The sequence below is a fragment of the Anser cygnoides genome, chromosome 15, assembly GCF_040182565.1.
Source record: "Anser cygnoides isolate HZ-2024a breed goose chromosome 15, Taihu_goose_T2T_genome, whole genome shotgun sequence".
Taxonomy (NCBI): Eukaryota; Metazoa; Chordata; class Aves; order Anseriformes; family Anatidae; genus Anser; species Anser cygnoides.
Window position 1 is genome coordinate 1,503,705 of NC_089887.1, and position 23,742 is coordinate 1,527,446.

At 52.3% G+C, this 23,742-nt stretch overlaps 1 protein-coding gene across 1 annotated transcript in view; it reads left to right on the plus strand.

The window, feature by feature from the left end:
- The window catches only part of PKD1 (polycystin 1, transient receptor potential channel interacting), an 88,811-nt gene that overhangs the window by 36,531 nt on the left and 28,538 nt on the right, over positions 1-23,742 (plus strand). Inside the window, exons 2-16 of the mRNA XM_048065985.2 lie at positions 379-450; positions 1,310-1,381; positions 3,098-3,267; positions 4,705-5,373; positions 5,710-5,893; positions 9,142-9,356; positions 9,802-9,914; positions 9,997-10,123; positions 11,707-11,978; positions 12,492-13,241; positions 14,332-14,463; positions 16,106-16,281; positions 16,735-16,868; positions 17,034-20,656; positions 21,685-21,831. Coding sequence (XP_047921942.2) covers positions 379-450; positions 1,310-1,381; positions 3,098-3,267; positions 4,705-5,373; positions 5,710-5,893; positions 9,142-9,356; positions 9,802-9,914; positions 9,997-10,123; positions 11,707-11,978; positions 12,492-13,241; positions 14,332-14,463; positions 16,106-16,281; positions 16,735-16,868; positions 17,034-20,656; positions 21,685-21,831 — 6,856 coding nt within the window. The remainder of the gene's footprint in view (positions 1-378; positions 451-1,309; positions 1,382-3,097; positions 3,268-4,704; positions 5,374-5,709; positions 5,894-9,141; positions 9,357-9,801; positions 9,915-9,996; positions 10,124-11,706; positions 11,979-12,491; positions 13,242-14,331; positions 14,464-16,105; positions 16,282-16,734; positions 16,869-17,033; positions 20,657-21,684; positions 21,832-23,742) is intronic.

Below are 23,742 nucleotides of genomic sequence, written 5' to 3' on the forward strand. Positions count from 1 at the left end.
TTAATTACTATTTTAGCCTAAACTCTTTCTTAATTATTTCTTTGAACATATGTTAGACTTGCATAATTTTTTGAAGGATACCTCAAATTTGGTAGTACGTTAGTCATGTCTGTAATTGCTCTAGATATGCTGTAGAATGGTATGCATATAATGATAGTCCTAATCTTTATGTACACTTCATACAAAGCTGTGAGCAGCGAATGCTGTATAGCTGGGAGAGGTGTTTTCCTTGGCTGGGAGAACCGTTCCCTGCTAGCACACCGAAACCTTTCTGCCTGCAGCCTGGACGGAGTTTGGAGCAAGGCTCTTCTAAGCTCCAGTGATGGAGGAATGACAAAAAGTTGAACAAAAGCTGAAAGCTGTGTTTTCTTTCTCTAGGGATCTTTCCAGTAACGAGATCAGTGTTTTAGATGTTCAGACGTTCAGAAGCCTGACTTCTCTGGCAAAACTGTAAGTACCCGCGGCGCCCTTCCAGCCGTCCCGCTACCAGCGCGGCCCTCAGCTGGTACCACGCACACGCCTGTGCTGCACGAGTCAGCCTGGTTCTCGCTCGACCTCAGCTGCTGGGCCCCAGCTGCGTGTGTCCGTGGTCTCGTTCCTCGGGGCGTTGAGCTGCACAGTCCCAGGAACAACCGATTGCTCACTGGCGTTGGGAGTCAGGCAGGGGCGGGCAGGCTGCACTGCCAGGTGGAGGGGGGATCGGGGCGGGAGAGCAAGCTACATTTGTCACAAGATGGGTTGCAAAACAGAAAATGAGGATAAGGCTGTGGTGTTCAAATCCCACTTAGCTTTGGAGGGAATTGGGTACTGAATACGAGGGTCCTTTGAGGAGCCCAGCGTTGGTGGAACAAAGGCCTGCCTGCGTGTCCACTGCTCCCAACACCCTGCCATGTCTCATTTCACCAAAACTGTGCAGACTCCGTGTGGGCCCGGAGAAGGGGAGAGACCGTTCGCAAACTCACTGAACGGGCTGCCCCGAGAGGTTGTGGAGTCTCTCTCCTTGGAGATGCTTAAAAGCCACCTGGATATGGTCCTGGGCAGTCCACTCCAGGTGGCCTTGCTTGAGCAGGGTTTTGGACTAGATGACCTCCAGAAGTCACTTCCAACCCGAAACACTCTGTCATTCTGTGACAGAGCTTCTCACAGAAAATTTTGCTATCATATGTAAGTAGCTTTTGAGACCAGGGGTGGTCAGAGGGTAGCCAGTCACTAAGCAGGGCTTGGAAGAGAGGTTGATCCTGTGTGTTGGCAAGGAAGTTGTTACCAGTATGATGAACGATTGCTGAACTTCCCTTTTCATTTTTTACAGAGATATAAGCCACAACAAGATTTCTACATTAGAAGATGGAATATTTGATAATTTATTTAATTTAAGTGAAATGTAAGTTCATTCTCTTTGTTTCCCCGGCTCTTTACTGAGACCTGCCCTTGAAACAGCCCTTCCCTTTCCTGGGGGTGGGAGGCAGCACTGTCCTGGGGAGATCAGGGCTACGAACTGCTCCGCCACGAGTGGTGGCACACTCTTTGCTATTTGTGTTAAGGGGGGAACTGAAGCCCTCCGTCCCCATTAACCCCTGCAGCTCTGCCTGCTTGCCAGCTGCTCCCTTGGTGAGGTTTTGACAGTGCAAGCCTCGTCTTTCTCCGTGACATTTTAAAAACTTGTGAACCTTAGGAAACACGGAGCTGGTGGAGGGAGCCTAAATCTGCTTGGCTGCTCCTCTGCCGTGAAGGGATGAGGAGTGGATACGCTGACTGCCACCTTCTCATTACCAGGCCTCCCTGATGTTACTTCTCCTCTCTCCAACTGCTGCTTCCTCGCCCTCCTGCAGTCCCCGCAGCTCCTTTTTGGACCCTCTCCAATTTCTTCCTCAGGCTGTGTCCTGCTCCTGGGTCCTCTCGGTACCCTTCAAGCCTAACCTCCTCCCAGACTTTGCTTCTGTCTCCTGGATACCTCCAGCCTCTGCTGCTGCCCTCTTGGCCTCTCTGCTTCTCTCCCACACCAGCTCTGCCGGAGGTGTCACGGTTTCTGGCCGTGCTCCAGCCCCTGCTCGCTGTTCCTGGTTGTGTGGTCACACACTGGGACCGGGGACCTAATGAAAAGCTGCCACACAGCTGTCAAAGTCGCTTGAAGACACTTGGAGAAGTTCTCCCTAAGTGATTCAGGTTCTTACCCTTATAATGCTTTTTAACTGAAGTAATTAAAATCCGTGCTGATACGTGACGTGATGCCAGGGAACGCCACACAGTTCCAGAAGGGGTACACGAAATCACAGCACAGAATGGTGTTTCTGTATCTGCACGACCCCAGGGATTAACCCTGTGCAATCACTCTCAGCAAGCAAGGAAAAAGCTCAGCTATGCACTCTCCATGAAGACTAAGACACAAAGAGCATTTTCAGCTCTGCATTTTTACTTGCAAATGGCACTGAAAAGACAGAAGGGATCCATGCTGTGTCCAAGTGAGCCTGTCCCTGCTGAGGCTGGCCTGCAAAGTGGTGCTTTCAGTATAAAAATCCTGGGTTCAGCCCCTGCGGCAGCCCAGCCCAGCTGGCGTCAGCTAAACAAACATCTTTCCATCTCTGTCCTGTTCGCAGCTGAATGCCAAAGGCTGTAATTTGGATCAAGCTTAGCTGCAATTAAAGTTTCCATCTTTTCATTAAACTGCCACATGGAAAGATTATCATTGACTTTGCATTTCTTTTTTGACAGATCAATTTTATTCTCTTAGCTATTTTTTAATGGAGCTGTAAATAGTCTCCCTTAGCTGCTGAGGCTGCCATTACATCCAATGGCTGTTAGATGGCAGACTATTTTAAATATAAGACTGTGTCTGTAATTTGCTTCTAATTGCAACAATTATTTGTAGAGTGAAAAAAGTACTTGGAGTACTTGCCTAATTCTAGCCTCTAGAAAAATCATGTTAATTATTGCTTGATTCCCTATTCATTAACTCCCCTAAGCAGTTCTTTCTGAAGCATTTCGCTGGAGTTGCGCAGATGGGAACAGTGAGGGATCTGCACATTGCTGTAATTAACACTTAGCACATGCTTCCCGTTGTCAAGTTAATGCACAACTTTTCTCTGATCTCCTGTTACAGAAACTTAAGTTGGAATCCATTTTTTTGTGACTGCAAACTTTCCTGGTTGCCCCGCTGGGTGGAAGACAGAAAAGTGACGGTTCTCCAGGCATCAGATACGCGATGTGCCCAGCCTCCTGCGGTGGCAAACCTTTCTCTCTTCAACGTTTCATTCGTCAACACTACTTGTGGTAAGGAGGCACGGCGGGCTGTGGTGGGCAAGGTGACTAAACCCGTGGAAACGGTGGGCCCAAGGGCAGCTGGTGATCCCAGCTAGACCTCCGTATGCCTCAAGTCCCTAGTTCTAACCTAATTAAGCACATAATGGTAGAATACGGCTGTACCTTGATGCATTAAGGATAGTCGGTCACACCACGGCTGGGATCAGCAAACTCATTACAGACCCAGCTTCAAGCAGCCCTCAGGTGGTGCTAGCCCCGTCTCTGGCCGGAGGGTTTCGTTCTCTCGTGCATTTAACAATCTGACTCTAAGCTGTGAAATATCATTGGAGTTGGTGGGACTGGAGGACGTGCCAAGCTGAATCTTTGCAGGTGATGTTTTCTGGGGCAGTTCAGTGTAAAAAGGGGATAGGCTGGGGAGAGCCTGCCAGCTGCTGGTAGCTGTTACTAGCCAGCAGGGAGCTAAGGAGCACAGCCAGGCTGGTGTTAAAAACAAGGTGGTTCCCACGCATGGCCCTCCTCAGGGGGACTTTTCTTCAGAAAAGTGGCCCGGCGTTTGCAGGAAGGCCGTGGAGAAGGCCGGACGGTTGGATGGGTTGGATATGGGAAGATCACGCGAGGCCAGCGCCGTTGAGATGTTTGGGGGAATGTTGTAGCAACCAGCAGAAACACGCAGGCAGCCCCGGCTCGGCTGCGTGGGCAGAGCTGGACGGGAGGCAGGCGGCCCCAGCTGGGCTGCGGCTGAGCACCGTGTGCCTGGGGCAGGGCCTCTGCAAGCGGCTGGGGGGGGAGCAAAGCCCCAGCGGGTGAGACACGGACGTCTGTGAATGCATCCTTCTGCACCTCCCGGGTACAGGCTGTGTGACACTGTCCTCTTCTCTAGCACCACGTTTTGTCTGCAGGCGGGTGGGAAGCTCTCGGCTGTCCCCGGGGCTGAAGGTGGCTGCAATGTCTGCGCACCCCCAGTGTGGGCCTCGGGGAGAGTCCTGTGGCAATTCCCCTGTGCCCCAGTGTGCCCCTCTGCCCAGCTGTGTTTGGTTACAGGCTTGTGGCTGGAAGTGAAACTGCACCAGCCCAGCCACGGTGCTACCGAGGGACAGCCTTTTCTCCCGGCCCTACCTGGGGGCTGCTCCTTGGGCCTCCTTTCAGGGTCAGACTGTGAGTGGCTCCGTGCCCTGTGGCACCGTCAGGCTCTCCAATGACCCCTGTTATTGTGCATTCCTGCTCCATAAATCTGTGGAAGTGGCTTTATTTCTGTTGGCATTAGTTAGTAGAAAGAGATGGAAGTCATTGCTGAGGGATTGAAGACTGCCAGGCAAGACTCAAAAAGGAAGCGGTTGGAGTAGACGCAGCCCACTCACCGGGGTGTGGGGTGGTGTCTCTTGGAGTTTCATCAAGCCATGGCTTCACAGTGTCAGTTTGTAAGAGGATCTTCTGTTCTCCCCCCAGGAGCTCAATATATAACGTGCCTGACAAGCAACCACACAGGTGATGCTGAACTGGTCATCCTCTTCACGTCTGCTCACCCCGGGAACCTCACCGAGGAGACCTGCAGTGCCCTCTGTTACGCCGAAGGCCAGGAATTCGGAGGTTTCAGCACCCAGGGGCAGTGTTTGTGTGGTTCTGCCCATGAACCGAACTCTTCCTCCAGTTGTTTGCTGTTTTGCACTGAGCATTTGCCTGGGCAGGCCTGCAGTGGCCCATCGCTCGTCCACTTTCCCTTCGAGGCTCAGCTGTCTGTGTCTTTCACAGGACTCCAGCCCCGGTATGGCCTACACCAGGCCGTGCTCTTCAACGTCAGTATTCCCATTGCCGTCAGCACTTTACAGTGGGATTTTGGGGACCAAACAGAGGTTCTCAACACCACTGGAAATGCAGTTGTCCACAGGTACGCCTTACCTGGGCAGTACAATGTCACCGCCACCCTCTTTGTGGGCACCAGGTTCACATACGTGCAGGCAGAAGTTGAGGTGGTGGCTTCGCCCCAGAAGTTAGAACTGCAGTGCCCTTCCTTGATCAAGACCAACGAGAGTCTGGACATACGGATCCGTAACAGAGGCGGCAGTGGCCTCACGGTGTTGTACGGTATCACGGCAGAGGCTGGAGAGCTGGGCAGAGGTAAGCGGGGCTGGCTGGGAGGCCTGAGGGTGCTGAGCAAGGGAGGGGGTGGCTCTGGGTCCTGAGGCTACCCTTACCACTCCTTCCTAATGAGGAGTAAGGGGTGAGTCCATAGGTACTCCTCGCACCCCTGTGTGCTTTACCTGGGCTGACCAAGCAGTGCTGTGCCCTGTGCTGGGCCACGAACAGGACTGCACAGAGAGCAGCTGAGCAGTGAATGGGATTTGCTGGCATCAAGACGGGCAAGACACTCCTGCTGCCTTGTGCCGCAGGTTGGGTTGGGGTGTGTGATCCCATAGGAAGGGCATCATGCCTGTGTTCTTCTGCCTCTCGCAGCGGTTCACCCCATGTGTCCCCCCGACGGCTTGGTTTTTCCGGGCAACAACCACTGCTACCAGCTGGTGGTGGAGAAGGCCGAGTGGCTGGAGGCGCAGCAGCACTGCCAGGAGCACGGCAACGGAGAGCTGGCCTTTGTCAGCAGCCCTGAGATCCAGGGCTTCCTGGTCGCTCACGTCATCAGGTAAGCGGGGAGGGTAAGGGTTAAGATTTCCTGGGGAGGGATGTTGTGCTTCTGGGGTTACATCTGCAGGGGTGTCTGGGGGGAAGAGCCCGGCAGCGGGCAGCCCTCTGCAGCCAGTCGGTCTGGTGGGATGCATGGGTCCAACCTGAGGGTGATACGGCACGGGGAGAAGCTGGGTGTGAGGCTGCTGAGCAAGGAGGAGGAATAAGCAGAGCTCGAGCCTTGCTGTACTTGGCTTGTTTCTGCAGAGGCTGTAGAGGGAAGAAGAGGGTAGAGTCAGAAAGACTGGAAATCAGAACTGGCATTTGTGGGATTGCGGCTGGTGGGCATCTTGTGCCTGTGTTTGTGCCTGTGGGTGCCTCTGAACTGGGTCAGGGACGTCCACTGGGTCCAGCACAGTCTGCAGGCAGCGAAGGGGGTCAGGTGCTGGTGGCCAGGAGGTGTTTGGCTGCTAGGCAGGGCCGGAAGGTGACCTTAGAAGCAGCTCCCCCCATCAGCAGAGCTACAGCTGGATTGTCCAGTGCGGGACACCGGGACGTCCAGCAGCTGCTCCAGCACAGCACAAGCCAGCGCTGTAATCCTGCCTCTCAGCTAGGAATCCCACATCCTGGACACACGGCTGCAGCCTGCAGCCCAGGCCACATCCCCTCTGCTTTTGTGTCCCGAGAAGGAGCAGCGCTCCTCTGAGCGTCAGGCTCCGGGAACATCTGTTCCACCTCAGCACTCGGGCTCTGTAAACAGGCAGCGCTGGAGCGTCAGCCTGGGGTTACGTGGCCTCTCCAAGTGCCCTCTCTGCACCCAGCCGGCATGGGGGAAAGAACACGAGCAGGGGAGCTGTGGGGGCCTGACAGCTCTTGTCAGCACTCCCAGGTGAGGATGTTGCAGATACCGTGTTAATAAACGTGGCCCAGAAAGCACGTGCAGAGGGAACAACTGCATGTGACGTAGGTTTTGAACAGACCTGCTTGAGGACTGGCAGCCCGTCTCCCCAAACGTGTGTCCTTGCCTCGTTCCCTTCACATTGGGCTTTATCCTGAGGTTACAGATGTGGTCCCTGCCCTGGGGAAGAGGAGTCTGCCCCTTGCTGTGGGTTAGGAGCTGGTCACTTGGTGTGCTGATTTTTCAGGCATTGCGTGCAAGGCTTTTGATGGACTGCAGTGCAAGGAAATCATGAGACCTCGGATTAGAGTGAGCCGCCCAAGCTGTTTCCCAGCTGCTGCCCCACATTGTTCTCCTCCCCAGCCCCCTTTATTTAATCTCTTTATTTTATTAATCCATTCAGATAAACATGAATGAGACAGTTCCAGGATGCGATTTCCCTGGTGATAAAAGACAAATCAAGCAAGCCGCAGGTTTTTGGAACATGCAGCTTCCATAGTTTCTTGTGGGAAAATGACAGAAGCTGAAATCTGTTTTCCATTAGAGCACGTAGCAGCAAGGACTGCTCTTTTCTCTCCTTCGCTCCTATCATTTGATGACCTCCCCAGGAGCAATGCGCACTGAACCAGTGCCCTCTCCTCCTCAGAGCCCACACCCCTTCCAGGGGACCCCCTTTTCCTCTGATGCAGTGCAAAGAGTCCCTCTTCCCTCTCAGGCCTCCTCAGACTTTGTTCTGCTCCTGCTGCCCCAAGGAAGGCAGCTCGTTCCTTCCTCGGAGGTGGAGGGACACCCTCCCCTTGCTTCAGATGAAGTATCTGGAGCCCCCTCATTGCTCTCTGCAAGGTTATGGGCCTAGCAGTGGGGCAGGGGTGGGAAGCAATCCATCCAGCCTTTTCCTTTCTCTCTTTTTTTTTTTTTTTTTCTGATGACTTGAAGTTAGATCATAGCTGGAATTAGAAGAGGAAAAACTCGATCGGGTTTTACTGATGGCAGCAAACAGGCGGTTTCCTACCCATTCTCCCTAATCCCCTGCCAGTGGTTCGGGAGCAGAGCGGAGCGGCTATTTATTTTTTAATCTTATTTGCAGTGAAAACGACTGATTCACAGAACAGTTATTTTCGTCGTCGTTTTTCAGCATGACCTCATTAATCATTCCATCTGTCGTGAGCCCAGCGGTGGAGAGACACCAGTTACCTCCCCTGTCTGCTCGGTGCACGGCAGCTGGACCGGGCTGCCAGCGTGCTGCAGCAGAGGGCAAGGCCACAGCAGGAGGGGCTGGGGAGAAAAAGCGGGGGGTTCGAAGGGTGCGCGGTGAGGCTCTTCCCCCCAGAAGTTAATGTGGAACAAACGCCTCGCTTTCTGCTGGGTGCGATTAGAAACAGTCGTCGAGGCTGTTTGTGGCTATGAAAGACCATTCAGCACTTTCCACCAGGATCTCTGCTGGGATTCATCCAGTTTCCAAATGTGGAAGGGCCGTGTCATCTTCCTAAAACGGTCCTGGCGGTTTCTCTTGCATGTGGGGCTCTTCTTCCTGCAGTGCTTTGGCCGCTGCTGCTGTGCGTTGCCCCCCGCTGTGTTTGCTGCCTTTCGGTGGTGACTGAGGAGTTTATTATCTTCCAGCAGCTGCATCAGAGCTGAACGGGAGCTGAACAGGAGCTCCCATAACTGGCACCATCTGAGCTTTAATCCTGCCCTGGTGCCGATTCCACTTGCAGTGGAGAATCAACCAATGGCAAATTCCACAGGTCCCCAGAAACCAAACGAAAGCTTTCTAAAAGTTGCATCTTTTTTTATCAGACAGTTTTGTATGACCGTAAAATTCCCCTCAAGTCATGACTCAGTAAAAAAAAAAGTATCTGTGAAGGTCATTTAAACGGCGACGCAGGCAGGCTGCTCTAACAAACTGCTCTGCTAGGAGAGGCCTGAGGTTGCAGTCAACCTGCTGAACCGCCTGCTGCAGCCATCCCCATGAGCTCCTTCTCCCTCCCTTGCAATGTGCCGTTGGTTTGCTGGCTCTGTGAGATCCTTTGGGCTCTACTGTCCCCTCTACACCAAAGGGCGGGTGGCTTTCTGCAGCCTGTAGTGCAGGGGCCTGAGCAGCTGGTGGACAGCAGAATGGTGCACCAGGAAGGAGCTGCTGTTAGAACAATAAGTGTTAGTGGCAGAATGGATTCTGGAATCCTTTCGTAACTGAAAGGTTCCTTTACATGCATCTTCTTACACCCGGATGGAGCTGTTGTTGTTAAGATTATTATTTTCATAGAGAACCATAGATGGCATCTGTCCCAGATCTTTCTAATACTCATAATTTCCTGAAATCCACCCCCCCCTTCTTCTTCTTCTTTTTTTTTTTTTTTTTTTTTTTGAAGGAGCCTCGATGTCTGGATTGGATTCAATGATTTTGCAAGCACTGGAGCACAGCAAAGAGGCGAAGGATTTAATCTGGAGAGCTGTCAGAACTGGCTGCCAGGAGAACCCCATCCATCAAACGCTGATCACTGTGTCCGGATGGGCCCAACCGGGCAGTGTAACACAGACCTGTGCATGGCCAAGCACAGCTACGTGTGCGAGTACAAGCCAACAGGTGGGCTCTGCTTTCCTCCTGCTCTCAGCTGACATCTGAGGCAGGCAGGTGTCCTGGTGGCGTGTGCCAGGGAAAAAATAGGGCTGCATGGAGGGGGCTGTCCAGATCATTGCCCCCTTACCAAGTGGCACAGTCAGCAACCACAACATTCCTGTTGCAAGGAATTTGACCCACTCCAATCTTTGCCATCTATAGAAGTAAAGAGAGAAGTGAAGCTCTGATGCAGAGCTTTGGAAAGAGCTTCTCCCCATTATCTGAGCAGTCAGTGCTGCTGTCAGCATCTGGGGCTGTGGCACTGCTGTCATGACTTCTTTCTGTGCCATCTTGTAGTCTGTGAGATGTTGGGGTACTGTATAGGAATACATATGTATATATAAACTATACTATGGGGCCTTGGAGATTGTTACGTGAGCCTCATTTGTTCAAATACTTGCTTTGTAAACAGGAGTTCTCTTAGATGCCGAAAACTTCCTTGTGGGAAACCCTGTGTTTGAGACACACGTGGCTTTGAAAAATGTGACAGAAGATGTGCTGTCAGCTCCGTTGCAAACTGGGGAGGTAAGGAGAGTTTGCTTATCCTATTGCTGCGGAGACGGTCCAAGAAGACACGGGTAGGTGAGAGCCTTGCTGTGTTTTGCAGGTGATGGTGTTCCCTGAGCTGGCGTTCAGGCATGAGGGGTATTTGACTGCCCTGGAGTTTGTGACACAAGACCTGCATCAGCCCGTTCAAGTGAGGTTCCAGGTGCACAGACCAGTAGATGGAGAAGGTGAGACATCTCTCAACACTTCGGCTGTTGTTAGGGCTGATGCCACGAGGGCCATGTCAAACTGAGTGTGAGTGGCTTTCTTGTGGCCCTCTGGCTTCAAAGCTTCTGCTTTGAAGCCTTAAAAACTCAGAGATTTGGTTCTATGCTTTATGGAGACTCAATTGCAAAATCTGCAGGTGTAGTTGGACAGCCTGAGGTTGCCTTTAAGAAGTAGGTGTCCTGGGGAAATGAGTAGAGGGACAAACCAAGTGGATGAATTTTACATTGGCCTGACAGCTTAGAAAGGGGCAGAGCCGCAACTGCATGGATCAAAGGCAGGATAAAAACGGTCCTGTTGGAGCCAACCAGCACAGCCAGAGAAGAGATTTCTGGGTGGAGCGGTGGTCCTGGAAAAGCAGTGACCAGACAACAGCTGAGCAACTAAATAACGGCTCTTCATCAGCTGTGGCAATGTGGATGTGGTGGGTTAGCAATGGGGACTGGAGTCTGGGCTGACAGCTCTAACAGGGACGGTACAAAGGGACAAACTCAGCTGACTGCAGTGCTGAGAATGTCTCCTCTCCCATTGCTTTTGTGGCAGAAGTCCTAAAACAAAGAAGCACTTGTCTTATTCAGAGACCCCAGGGTGTTGCCAGTTATGCCTGTGGTTATCCCTGCTTAGTGAACAGGCCTCTCCTGGACCTGCGTGTGAGGATGGTTCCAGGCACGTCTGTCCGCCAGCTCTGACTTGAAGCGGAACATTCAAATTCGACATCAAATGCAGAGCTGGTAGTTATAGGGTCTTGTGTTTCTCTGTTTAGTTTAAGCTGACCAGCAGCTGCCACTTAGGAATGATGCTTCTTCCCCACAAGAACCCCAAGCAGTTTCTTACAGCTTTGTGACCTGTCTCCGTGCCCGAGGAATGATGAGAGCGTATGGAACACACGTAGAAGGGAATTAATCTTCTGAGTTATACTTTTACACTTTAGGAAGACATGACATGTCTAATGGAACGTGTTCTGGTCCATCTGGCCCTGCAGGTTAATGAGGAAGAGTATTTTCTTGAGCCCGTTTGTTCCTGATGGATGAGATGATCCAGAAAGCCCTTTACTGCTTGTACAGCAGCTCGATACTCACAGTTTGACAACAATTAATTTTGCAGGCAATTCTTTGCTATAGCCATATATTTGGCTGATTACGAAAGGATATTTTTTGACACTGAAAAAGTGATACTTTAACATGGAAACATTAACTTAAGAAAAGGTACTTAATGTGTTTTCAGTGTCAAAGCCAGCTCTGCTTTTGCTTGGAACAGCTTTCGCTTGAACATAGATCTCTCTTAGATTGCAAATTGGCGCATTCTCACTGGAAAAGAGACTGACTTTGTTTTTAACAATCTTCCTGCCTTTGTGAAATTTTCCACTAAAACAGGACACTTTTTACTTACGTAGCACCAGGATGCATTGCAGTTGCAGCTTTTACTAAGACTGGAGTCATCATCAGTCACAGTGGGAAAAAATATGGTGAATTTGGAGAAATGTAGAAGTGCACTAAGAGTTGCCTGTTAGAACACTAATCTTTGCTTCCTCTTTCACCTCTTCCAGATTACCAGGAGGGACAAAATGCTACAGAACCATTCCGTACTTCTCAGGATGATGGGAACTGGACTCTACTTGAATGTCCTCCTGGCTTCCAGTGGTGTCATTTGACTGATTTGTGCTCATTGGCAAACAACTGCTGCAATGCGACAGAGTGCACCAACAGTTCTCTTGCCAGCAGCCCCACGTCCCTTCAGCACAATGAGAGCCAGCCCAGCTATCAGCTCATCAAGGAGTTTCTCTTCACAGTACCAGCTGGCCCTTCCTCCCCCTATCTGGTCAGTGTTTATTACTGCTGCGCCTCGTGGGTGGGTGGGCGGGTGTCTCTGCGTGCTTTGGGTAAAGTAAGAATTGTTCCCAGTTTGCAGATGGAGAAGCTGAAGTCCATTCAGATGAAGCGACTTGCCCAGGATCACACGGAATACTTGGCAGGCCTGGCACAGGGCTCATGCCACCACTGTCTGTTTTCTTCTCTGCAGGCTGTGGCTCCCTGCAGTAACGACCCAGTGCAGTCAGTTAAAACACCGTGCAGCCTCTCTGCTATTCCCATTGCATTTAGGAAGTGCAGATAGAGCACAGAGCTGAGTTCCTTGTTAGCACATGACATTCTTGGTTTAAAGTGGCCAAGGAGAGCAGAGTGGTGAAATATTTCCCCACGCAGCGTTTGGATCTGCGGCTTTTCTGTGGGTTTCCCTTTGGCAGTAAATCCAGCTGTTTTGCCCAGGCAGGAGTTGGGTGCTGAGTGCTCTCAACTTGATGCATCAATCCAAAAATGTTCCCTCTCTCTGCAGGTCACATTCAGAAAAGAAGATATTTTTGTCAGGGCCAAGGATGTCTTCAGTATCCAGCACAGCGCAGGCTTGGGCTCGTTCCTCCAGTGCCAGCCAAGCCCCACGTCCCCTTACAGAACCAACTTCTTCAGCACAAACGCTTCAGGTTGGGCACTCGGGCCGTCTGCCAGCTCCGCCGGCGCCACCTGGATCAACAACACAGTTTGCTCTCTCCGAGTCCGCTACGCCGAGGAGCAGCGGGTCCCGGTGATCAGCCCCCACAACACGGGGCTGGAGCAGCCGGGGCACTACACGGTCAGAGCCAGCGTGGACAACGGGCCCTTCAGCGCCAACCTCTCTTGCACTTTCTGGGTCGCCTCCCGGGTGTCGGGCCTGCGTGTTGTCCACCCGGCCCCCCAGGGAGGCAAGGTGTACGTGCCGTCCAACCACACTGCCCTGCTGGTCAAGCTCTCCTCGGGCGCCAACGCCACAGCCCGCTGGCTGGGCGACAACCACACCGTCCCCTTCGAAGGGAGCTGCCCCGCGGCTGTGGCTCTGCTGACTGCCGACTGCGCCAGGGAGACCAACGACACCTGGTTTGCCGTGCTCAGCCTGAGCGGGCTCAGGGAGGGGGCCAGCAGCCACGTGCTCGTGGCGGAGAACGCCGTCAGCTCCCAGAACATCACCGTCGTAGTGAAAGTGGAGGAGCCCATCCGCGGGCTGAGGGCCACTCCTGACCCTGAGAGCAGAGTCCTGCTGAATACACGCGTGGTGAGTGGCTGCTGCTGCTGCTAATTAATGATTTTTAGCCTTTACTGCTGACGGCGTGGGTTTGACAAGAGGAGGACTGGGGGTCAGGGCACAGCGCTGCTTGCTGCTAAGCGCTGGCTCGTGGGCCATGCAGTCAGCGTTGCTGCTGGGATGTGCATGTGGCAAAACCCCCTGCTGCTCGCTGGCAGGAAGGCAGCTCAGCTGTGTGCTCACTTTAATTCCCTCAGGTAAGGCAGCACGTAGCGTGAGGGGCATACTGGCTTTGCATTTGCCCAGGGGATCGCTCAGAAAATTGATGTATTATCAGAGGCCAATGATCACCTCCTTTTGACTTGTTAAGGTAGTTATCCTTTTAGGCATTTTGATTTGCTCTACTAAATCCTTACACCAGCCGGCTGAAGCTATAGGCATGTTTCACCCATCCATCAAAGTCTTGGATTGCTCTGGTGTTTGCAGTCTGTTTTTTTTTCCCTCAAATCCGCTGTCCCCAGAACTACAGCCGAGCGTAGGAACCTGTTTAATAGCTGCCCGTTGATATCTGTGAAATGCTGTGTTCAGCTTCTGGCTGCTTGTGGCAGAACCCTGTGCCTGCAGTGCCTTCTGGTCTCACCCTCCCTAGCTGCCACGGTCTGCTCAGGAGGCACGGTAGGAGGGAGGAAGAAACCCTGCCCCGTCCAGCGCGAGGCAACCACGTTAGCCTTTGGGTCAGGCAGCGTCCATGGATGAGAGTCAAGACTGAGTTTGCAGGTGTAGGTGAAGCTGAGTCGTTTCTGTAAGATTTCAGAAATGTTTTCAGCCAGCGAGGAGACCTGATGCCCAGAGCAGAGCATTACGGTGTGGGAGCAGGCAGTGTGGCTTCTGCTCCCAGCTCTGCTGCTGGTTTTTAGGGTCGGGGTGTGCAGTGCTCTGTCAGTGACACAGCTGCAGATGGTCTTGCAGCCCTGTGTCGTGCTCTGAGAGTGCTGTCTGACTGATATGTGATGCCTCCCGGTCTGGCTCTGCTTCTTCTCCGGGTCATCAGGAGATCTCCTGGGAAGCACTGTGCATGCTTTTCCCTTGCCCTAGTGTAAAATGTCCTCATGCCTTTCAGAGCTACGTCCCTGTGATGGAAGCCGGGTCAGATGTGACTTTCCGCTGGACAGTAGATGATAAGCCATCTTTCACTTTTTACAATGTTGTCTTCAACGTTATCTACCAAAGCCCAGCTGTGTACAAGCTTTCGGTAAGCTAAGGCCTTTCCCATAATACCATTTTAATCCTGGGTTTCCATTTCATCCCGCAAACTAAGCAGGAAAAGCAGCAGGGAGAGGAGAAAGCAGAGGTTTCTGCAGACACCGTGCCCCGTTCAGGAGCTGCCAGCAGTGCAGGCTTATGCTGTGCGCTGCACTGAGTTGAGGTTTTCACTGGGCTCCTAACGAGCTCATCTGTTGTTCCTCACTGAGCTGCTCGTGCACATGCACATAGTCGGTTTCTTCTTATGGCCTCCTCTCCTGCTGGCTTCTCCATCTTTCTCGTCTTTGTGTTCCCTTTTCCCCACGTTCTACTTTCTTTTCATGGAGTACCTGTCCTTACTCCCTCCCAGCAGGAACGAGGCAGTGACCCCCCAGCAGGGTGCTGCCCACTGCCTTGGCACGCAGTAGATGTGCATTTAGAACCAGGCAGGGGCAGGATTCAAAAGTAAGACTTCTGTAGCCAGGACAGAGCTTCTGCCACAAGCTCTTCTGGTCTCTGTCCTGTTCTCTTTCTACTGGTGCAGACAGGAACAGTGATTTTTGTCATGACACCAGAAGAAGGAGGGAGGAATCTGCTTTGGAAGAGGAGCTTACCTCTGGCCAGGACATCTTTCTGGTTCATGCCATGTACTGCCATGCACAGTCTTGGTCTGGCTCCAAGCTGCTTGACACATTTGCAGGGTAATTGCTGGCTTCCTGAAGGGACACCAGCCCTAGCTCTGAGGGCACGCTCATGCTAACTTGCTGGGTTCAGCACCGTGCTGGCAAGCTTGGGTTGCTTTTACTTACGGAGTTGAAAAGGTGCCGTTAGTCTGGGCTCAGTGTAACAGGTCCACAGAAGCAGAGGCACAAACTTTTATCTGCTGGTACTTTTATCTGCTGGTGCGAGAGGTCCCAGCTGGGTTTGAAGGGTCCCTTCTGTCAGCAGCTCAGCTCTCCGGCAGGTGAGGAGATGGCAAGATGCCTCATCACTAGGTATTAGTGTTACATGCCTGGATAATCTTGCGGATCCTGCTCTACTTCTGTCATGCTCCTTCAGTCTCTCGCCTGTCCCTTCCCCTCCTCTGCCCAACTTTGCTCTCACTGTCTGCACCCACCAAGCACAGGGTGCTGGGGCTGCACTTGGCATGTTGAGTTTAGGAGTCCCCCCATCCCCACACTGTGCTTGGAGCCACTCACCTGCAGCTGTCCCAGGGAGACTGGGTGGTTCTTGCTCCCTCGGTGTCTGCAAGTCCCTGTGCTCAGCAGCTGGAAACAGAGCACGGGGCACACAGAGCAGGCAAAAGGATGGCTGGCAGGGTCAGGGCCAGAGGAGCCTCGGGATGAGCAGCCTTTCTGTCCTCTTGCTGGCCAGAACCAGCCCTTCCTTGGGCTTAGTGGTGGGGGTGTTGTGGGTCCAGTAAGAGGAGGCTGTGCCACGTAGGTAAAACCATAAACCTTCCAGTTTATGCTGCTTTCCGGTGCCATTCAGGCCACTGCTTCTGCCTCCCTGTCCCCCAGGCTGCTCTTCTCTGACCTACCCTGCCCGCCTGCCTGGGGCGATCTCTCCCCGGCGGTGAAGCCCCTCTCCGAGGAGAGGGCAGCACAGCACGGTGATCCCAAACGCGTTCTTTGTCCCACTGTCCTTCCCAGCTCACCGCCTCCAACCACGTCAGTAACTTTACAGTCAACTACAACGTCACAGTCGAGATGATGAACAAGATGAAGAACCTGACTGTGCTGGGCGTCCTGCCGGTCCTCCCGCAGAACAGCACCGTGGAGTTTACAGCGAGAGTTCAGGTTGATTCAGCTGTGGACGCTCTGTTCCTGTGAGTCCTTTGCAAGTTGCCTGGACTTAGGGTTTTGCTGCGCATGACTTCCCGTCCTTCCCTACATTAGGACTCTTCTCAGGGCCAGTTGATTTCCAATGTCCCATTCTTCAGCCGCTGTCTCACCGATTTGACGTGTTAACTGCTGTCTAGTTAATCCCTGGAAGTGTGATTCAGTCACACTAGCTGGGACCTGTACTTCAAGCCTCAAATAATTTTCTTTTAAAGGTTTGCAATGCTGCTTCAATGTTTAGTTCCCCTTCTTCTTACCAGTGCTGTGTTCCTCTTACAGCCACGGTTATGCAGCATTGGCACAGCTACTGCATTGGTACTTGGCATTATAATTCCTGTGTTGTTTTTTTTTTTTTTCCAAAAAAAACCATCCCTGCCTCTGAAAGACCCGGGCCTGGGGCTTGTGTTGAACAGTGCAACATGGTCTGTATATTTCTCCAGGTGGGATTTTGGAGATGATGTCCAGGAGACATACCAGTTCAAACCTCCCTACAACAAGTCTTTCCTTGTTCCTGATCCCAGCGTCCATGAGGTTGTAATCGAGCACAATGTGTCACACGTCTATGAACACCCAGGTAAGCTCGGGCTGGTTCTCTGTGGACGAAGGGACTCAGACGTTTTTGTTGGGGGGGTCACAAGGTGTCTTCAAATAAAATGGCTTGCTCGTTCTTGAGCAAACTGCCGGAGGAAATGGAAGTCTCTAGCAGTTTGCCTAATTTTTCTGCTCTCTTTCTCTGCAGGTGAATACGCTCTGGTGGTTCAAGTATCAAACCAGTTTGAGAACCTCACCCACTTGGCCCCAGTTCACATCCACAGTTACCTGATCGATGTGAAGATGGAAGCAGAGGAAGATGTTTTGGTTGTAAGCCGTCCGGTCACCTTCAGAGCTAGTGCACTGCCGTCTCCTTACGGTGTCTGGTACACCTGGGACTTCGGGGACGGGTCCTCGCTGTTGACAGTGAGCCAGCCTACGGTGACCTACAGCTACTCCAGAAGAGGGGTCTACAACATCACCGTGTCAGTGAACAACACCATAAGCAGTGTGGAGACAGTCGAGTGTTACCAGGTGTTTGAAGAGATAACGGGGCTCCGTGTTTCTGTAGATGAGGCAGCGGAGCTGGGTGCAGCTGTAACTGTTAATGCTTCGGTGCAGACAGGGGACAGTATCACCTGGATATTTGATATGGGGGACGGGACGGTGCTGAGGAGCCAGGTGCCAGTGGTCGAACACGTGTACACAAAGGACATCAACTGCACCGTGAACGTGACAGCTCTGAATCCTGTGAACTCTGTCTCCCAAGCTGTTCCTGTCCGGATATTTGTCCTGGAAGTACTCAAAATAGACCCTACTTCTTGCATCCTTGAGCATCCAGATGTGCAGCTCACTGCGTATGTGACGGGGAATCCTGAGGAATACATCTTCGATTGGACCTTTGGAGATGGCTCATCCAATGTCACGGTCAGCGGGGACCCCGTAGTGATGCACAACTTCACCCGGAGCGGGACGTTCCTCCTCTCGCTGACCCTCTCGAGCAGGTTTAACAAGGCTCATTATTTCACCAGTGTCTGTGTGGAGCCAGAGATAGTCAATGTCACGCTTCTCCCTTCCAAGCAGTTTGTGAGGCTTGGTGAGGAGAGCAGCTTCCAGGTCAGCGCCATGCCCCCCTACCAGTACCGCTACCGCTGGGATTTTGGAAACAATGAGTCCACGAGATCGAGTGGGACTGAAGTCACCTACACTTACAAGAACACAGGGGTCTTCCTGGTGACAGTGACTGTCTCCAACAATGTCTCTTTCAATAACGACACAGCATTTGTGGAAGTCCAGGAACCCATTGGGGTAGCAAAGATTGAATATAACGGGACGAGGGTGTTGGAGCTGAACCAGATCTACCTGTTCTCTGCCAGCATGAATGGGACCAAAGTGAATTACTTCTGGGACTTCGGAGATGGCACTACCCAGCCTGGCCAAATCACCACCCACTCCTACAACAACACAGGCCACTACACAATTAGTGTGACGGGCCGGAATGACGTGAGCTCTAATGAGACCAGGATTGATGTCACAGTGAAACGGCGGCTTCAGGGGATTACCATCAATGCCAGCAGGACAGTGGTGCCATTGAACGGCTCGGTGAGCTTTGTATCCACGCTGGTAGCTGGCAGTGCCATCCGCTACTCTTGGATCCTCTGTGACCGGTGCACTCCCATCCAAGGCTCCTCCACAATTTCCTACACCTTCCGCTCCGTGGGCACGTTCAATGTCATTGTGACAGCAGAGAACGAGATCAGCTCGTTGCAGGACAGCATCTACGTCTACGTCCTGGAACAGATCGAAGGCCTGCAGGTGGCTAGCAGTGACCTGGTGGACGACATCTACTTCCCAACGAACAAAACACTCCATCTGCAGGCAGTGGTGAGAGAGGGGACAAACATCTCTTACAGCTGGGTAGCCCAAAAAGATGGCCATGCTGTGCAGACCTTCACTGGGAAAACCTTCTCCTTGAACATCCTAGAAGCTGGGAACTACACTGTCTATCTGAAAGCCACTAACATGCTGGGATGTGCAACCGCTAACAAGACACTGGAATTCATCGAAAGCCTTGGTCTTTTAAAGCCTTATGCCTTCCCCAACCCAGTTGCTATTAATGCCTCTGTTAACATAAGTGCCACCATAACCAGTGGCACTGGTATTACCTATGTTTGGTACCTGGAGGATGGCTTCTCTCCTGTTACATCCGAACCCTTTATTATACACTCCTTCCAAAGCCCTGGAACTATGGAGGTCATCGTTGGAGCAGAAAACAAGCTGGATTCGACCAATGCAACAATTTATGTCTGTGTGGAGGAGGTCATAGAGGGCCTGAGTATAGGCACTGCGGAACTGGACTGTAGGTATGTCTCATCGGGCTCCACCGTGGTCTTTGAGGGGGAGTTGCAGAAGGGGACCGAAGTGACGTGGCTTTGGGAGGTGCCAAACGGCACATTGACAGGCCAGTCCGTGGCAGTCACGTTCCCCACAGCGGGCCTTTATACAGTCTATCTGAATGCATCAAATGACATCAGCTGGGCTCTGGCCAGCAGGAATATCTCTGTGCTGGACAGGATTCAAGGACTGGAAGTTCTTGCCAGCAAGAAGGTGGTAGAGCCAGGAGAACAGGTCACCTTCGTCATCAGGATGATGTCGGGGACCTCCGTGAGTTACTTGGTGAGCATAAGCGGGGACTACTCCGTGGTGCTCAACGGGTCCAAGTACACGCATGAGTTCACCAAGAGCGGCGATTATTTGGTGACCGTGACCGTGCAGAACCAAATCAGCATCGCGCACGCCCAGGTGCTCATCTCCGTCCTGGAGGCCGTCCGCGATGTCAGGCTCCTGAACTGCTGCGAGCGAGGCGTACCCACGGGCACGGAGAAGAGCTTCAGCGCCCAGGTGGGGAGCGGCTCCCGCGTGTCCTTCTCCTGGCAGTTCTCCCTCTGGAAAGAGCAGGGCCGCTCCGTGGTCACCATGGCAGGAGAGAGTGTTTCCTACACTCCAGAAGCTGCGGGGCTGCTCGAGATTTACCTCCGTGCCTTCAACGACTTGGGAGGTGTCAATATCACCAGAACCATCCAGGTCCAGGACCCGATAGTCCACGTCTCCCTCACCGCCTCCAATGCCTTCGTCAACAGGACAGCGCTGTTTGAGGCCGTGGTGGTGCCCAGTGCCAGGGGCGTGGAGTTCCTGTGGACCTTTGGGGACGGCTCTTCCACTCAAATGACCAGGGTCGCAGTGGCCAACTATTCTTACCTGAGCCCTGGGGATTACCTGGTGGAGGTGAACGCCACCAATCTCATCAGCTTCCTCACGGCCCGCCTCACCGTCACTGTCAGAGTTCTGGAGTGTGAGGAGCCAGAGGTGGAGCTGGCCTTGCCCCCTCAAGTCGTGATGAAGCGGTCCCAGAGGAACTACCTAGAGGCACAGCTTGACCTGCGGGGGTGCATCAAGTACCAGACGGAGCACCTGTGGGAGATATACCGGGCACCCAGCTGCCTGAGCCTGGACGAGTCCAGCAGGATCCATCTGCCCAACGTTGATGTGAACAGGCCGCAGCTAGTTATACCAAAGCTTGCCCTGGAAGTTGGGAACTACTGCTTCGTCTTCATCGTCTCCTTTGGAGATACCCCACTGTCCAAAAGCATCTTTGCCAACGTGACCATGATACCAAGTAAGCTGGTCCCAATTATTGATGGGGGCTCATACCGCGTGTGGTCCAACACTCAGGACTTAATCTTGGACGGGGAGAAATCCTACGACCCGAACTTGGAAGATGGTGAACAGACTCCGCTGTTTTACCAGTGGTCTTGTACGTTCTCCTCCAAGGTAAGAGCATTTTTGCACGGTCACAGAGGGTGATAATTTGGGAGCTCCAGCTCCACGTCAGCTCCACTATATGCATTAAGGTCTGGGTGAAATGGTGACAAGGGGAGCTTTTGTCAGCACCTTTAACAAAGCTGCTCAGGAAGGAGGGTTGCAAAGATTGCCCAATTCCCGGCTCAGCGTGGTGGTACAAAGGTTTTGGGAGGAGCTGTGCAAGGCAGTCTGCTGCGGTCCGGGGCTGTGCACTGCCCCTGCGTGCTTCAGAAGCATTTGCACTGGAAGCTGAAGCATCCTCATTGCTGCTTCCTTTGGACTTGGCCTCTGCATCACAGTTTCAGTGTAGCTGCTTCCACAACCTGGAGGAATTACAGAGCTGCTGAGTGCAGTCCAAGGAGCTGAGGGCCCTGGTCCCTCTTCCATTAACAGTTCAAGGTCTCTGATAGCAGCAGGGGCCAGCACCGGACTTCAGAGGAGGCAAGTCCCCAGGAGGCAGTCCCAGACAAGTCAGTGTGCCTGTCCTCCTGGCACACCGAAACGATCTGACACTGCAGTGGTAAAAGGGCAGGGGAGAGTTCCGTTCAAATTGTCATGGGAGATCCACCTGGGGAATATTTTTTTAATTGAATGCAGGATTGTTTTGCTTGTAAAAGATCATTGTTTTCTGCCTTTACAAAGTAAAAAGAACGTGAAGTGTGTGCGGATTAGACTTTCAAGTTTAATTTGACGTTTTTTGTGTTGTTTGGCAATGTTTATAAACTTTAAGTCATGAAAAGTTAATTGCTATCAAATAAGAATTTGGAACTCAGATGAAATACAGGAGTGTTTCAAATACTTCTTACTAACCTGAAGAATAGGATAATGTGCTTTATTATCCACACCACCCCGTTGCTCCCACCCCGGCGGTGGCGTTGTGCAGTAAGGTCTGTGGCAGTGATTTGGCGTTGTGTGGACCTGAATGTTTTGGCTGTGGACTAACCCGACGTGCACCCGTACCAAGGAGGGTTTGAAAGTTCTTTTCTCCTTGCAAGCAGAGCTCGGCTGCAGGGTGCTCTCTGAATTTCAGTGCCAAGGGAGGAAATGTCACAATTCCCAAAGCTGTATTAGAAGCAGATGTGGAGTACACGTTCAACCTCACTGTCTGGAAGGAGGGTATGAATCCCGAGGCAACGAATCAAACCGTACGTACCACAAAACGCTGTCACTTTCTGCCTTTGTGCGCCTGTTGCTGGGCACAGCCAAGCTGGACGTCTGCTGGATGTCTGTTCTGTCTAGAACCTTCCAAGGAAGAACTAGAACCTTCTGAGGTTCTAGTTCCAGGGTCTCCTTCCCTGGCCTGAGCCGAGAGCCAGCACCAGTCCCGTGGGGGGCTGTGGAAGGCTCTGCTGTCGGAGGTGCAGGGGAAGGAGATTTTCGGGCATCACTGGGGCTCCATAACCAATCCCACCCAGGTCATTGGCAGGAACAGACACGGGTATTTCCGTGATATATTCGTCTATGCAGCCTTGGGCTGTCCTGCCAGGCCCTTTTAGTTTCTTCCTTCCTGCGGAGCTGGGGTTGGTCTCACTGTGCAGCCTGGTGTTAGTCACCAGCAGCAGATCTGTAGGAGAACAGCAAAGCAGCCCATGGTCAGTCGCTGTTCCGCTGCTGTGTGCAGTGCTGGGCCCTTCATACGTGACGTTTCTAGGCTCTTCCCTGATTTTTGCCCAGAGAGAGCTTCCTAAGAGTTGGTCCTTAATTTCACTGTCAACAGTTCCTCTCTTCTCTCCTTCTGAATTTTTTTAAGGGAGGGTTTTTAAGTGCATGTTGTTTATGTCAAATTAAGCCCAACACTGAATGCATCTGCAGTCCGACAGCAGTTATGGTTTATGTCAGAAACATTCATCGTGGTGTGTTTGGCAATTAGAGATATAGTTAGTCTGAAAATGGAAATTCTTACTGCCTGGGTTTTAAACCAAAGCTGGAGGATAAAAAGAAAAAAATTAAATTGATAGTCTTTCAAGGACATTCCGTACTATCTGGTTTCCATGCATGAGCGCAAAACAATGATTCCAGTGTCATAGGAAATTTGCAAATACTGGAGGAATGAATGAAGCTTCAATGCGCTCAGGCTTAATGCTGCGGAATATTTATCCCCTTTTAAAAGTCTGCCATGCTAAACAGTGTCTTCACTACTGTCTTTCTTTGAATTCAGAATATTCACTATGCCAGGGCAGAGGGCTCTGGCCCGTGCTAGACAGTCCTGCTTCCTAGGGGATTAAAGGCGTTTGGACAAAGAACGGGGCAGAGCTCAGCAGTCATTGTGTCTGGAGACCGGTGCTTCTGAAGCCTTCCTCCCTCGGAGTGCTTTACCGGGGAGGTGTGGTAGATGCCTTGAGATGTGCAGCTTAGATCAGAGATAGAAGTCCAGAATAACACCCTGCTCTCTGGAAAAGGCGGTTCTTCCACCTGCCGAGCAAGGAGCGTTTGATGCACAGCGGGAGTTGCATCTAGCTCATTTTGCCATCGTTCCTGTCTCTCCGGGACGTAGTTGTGCCAGAAGTGCTCACTGAGCACTCGAGAGCCCAGGCGTCGGGCCCTGAGAGCTGGCGTGCAGGCCGGTGCCAAGCTCGGTAGCTGAGAGCAGGAGCTGGCGAGGCAGCCTGGGGGACCGGGCGCTGCCTTTGCAGAGGACACCCTCAGTTCACCAGGCTCACTGGCTTGCTCTGAGCCCTCTGTTGTTCTGTAAATGCTTCCTGCTAAGCACCCTTTTGTGCCAAGGACAGAAACCCACAGCCCCGCACTGTGTGCACTGCAGAAGCGTGTGATCCCTCGGGGTCAGGCTCTGCACAGCTGCAGAGGCAGGGCCAGGGGTTTGGCCCCCAGAAAACAAAGGAGAGTTGCAGTTGCTTCCTGGAGCAGGTGCTCACCAGATGTTTGGTCTGTGTTATAATGGAGGCTTTCCTCCTTCCATTTAGACTTCTCTTTCCCAAGATGTAGTACAGATTTCTCTTTTGTAGGGCTGAGAGCTGCCCTGAGATGCTCAGAACAGCAAAGTGCTTCAGGCAGCATCATCCCCACCCTAAATGGCAAATAGGACTCACTGGGAATTC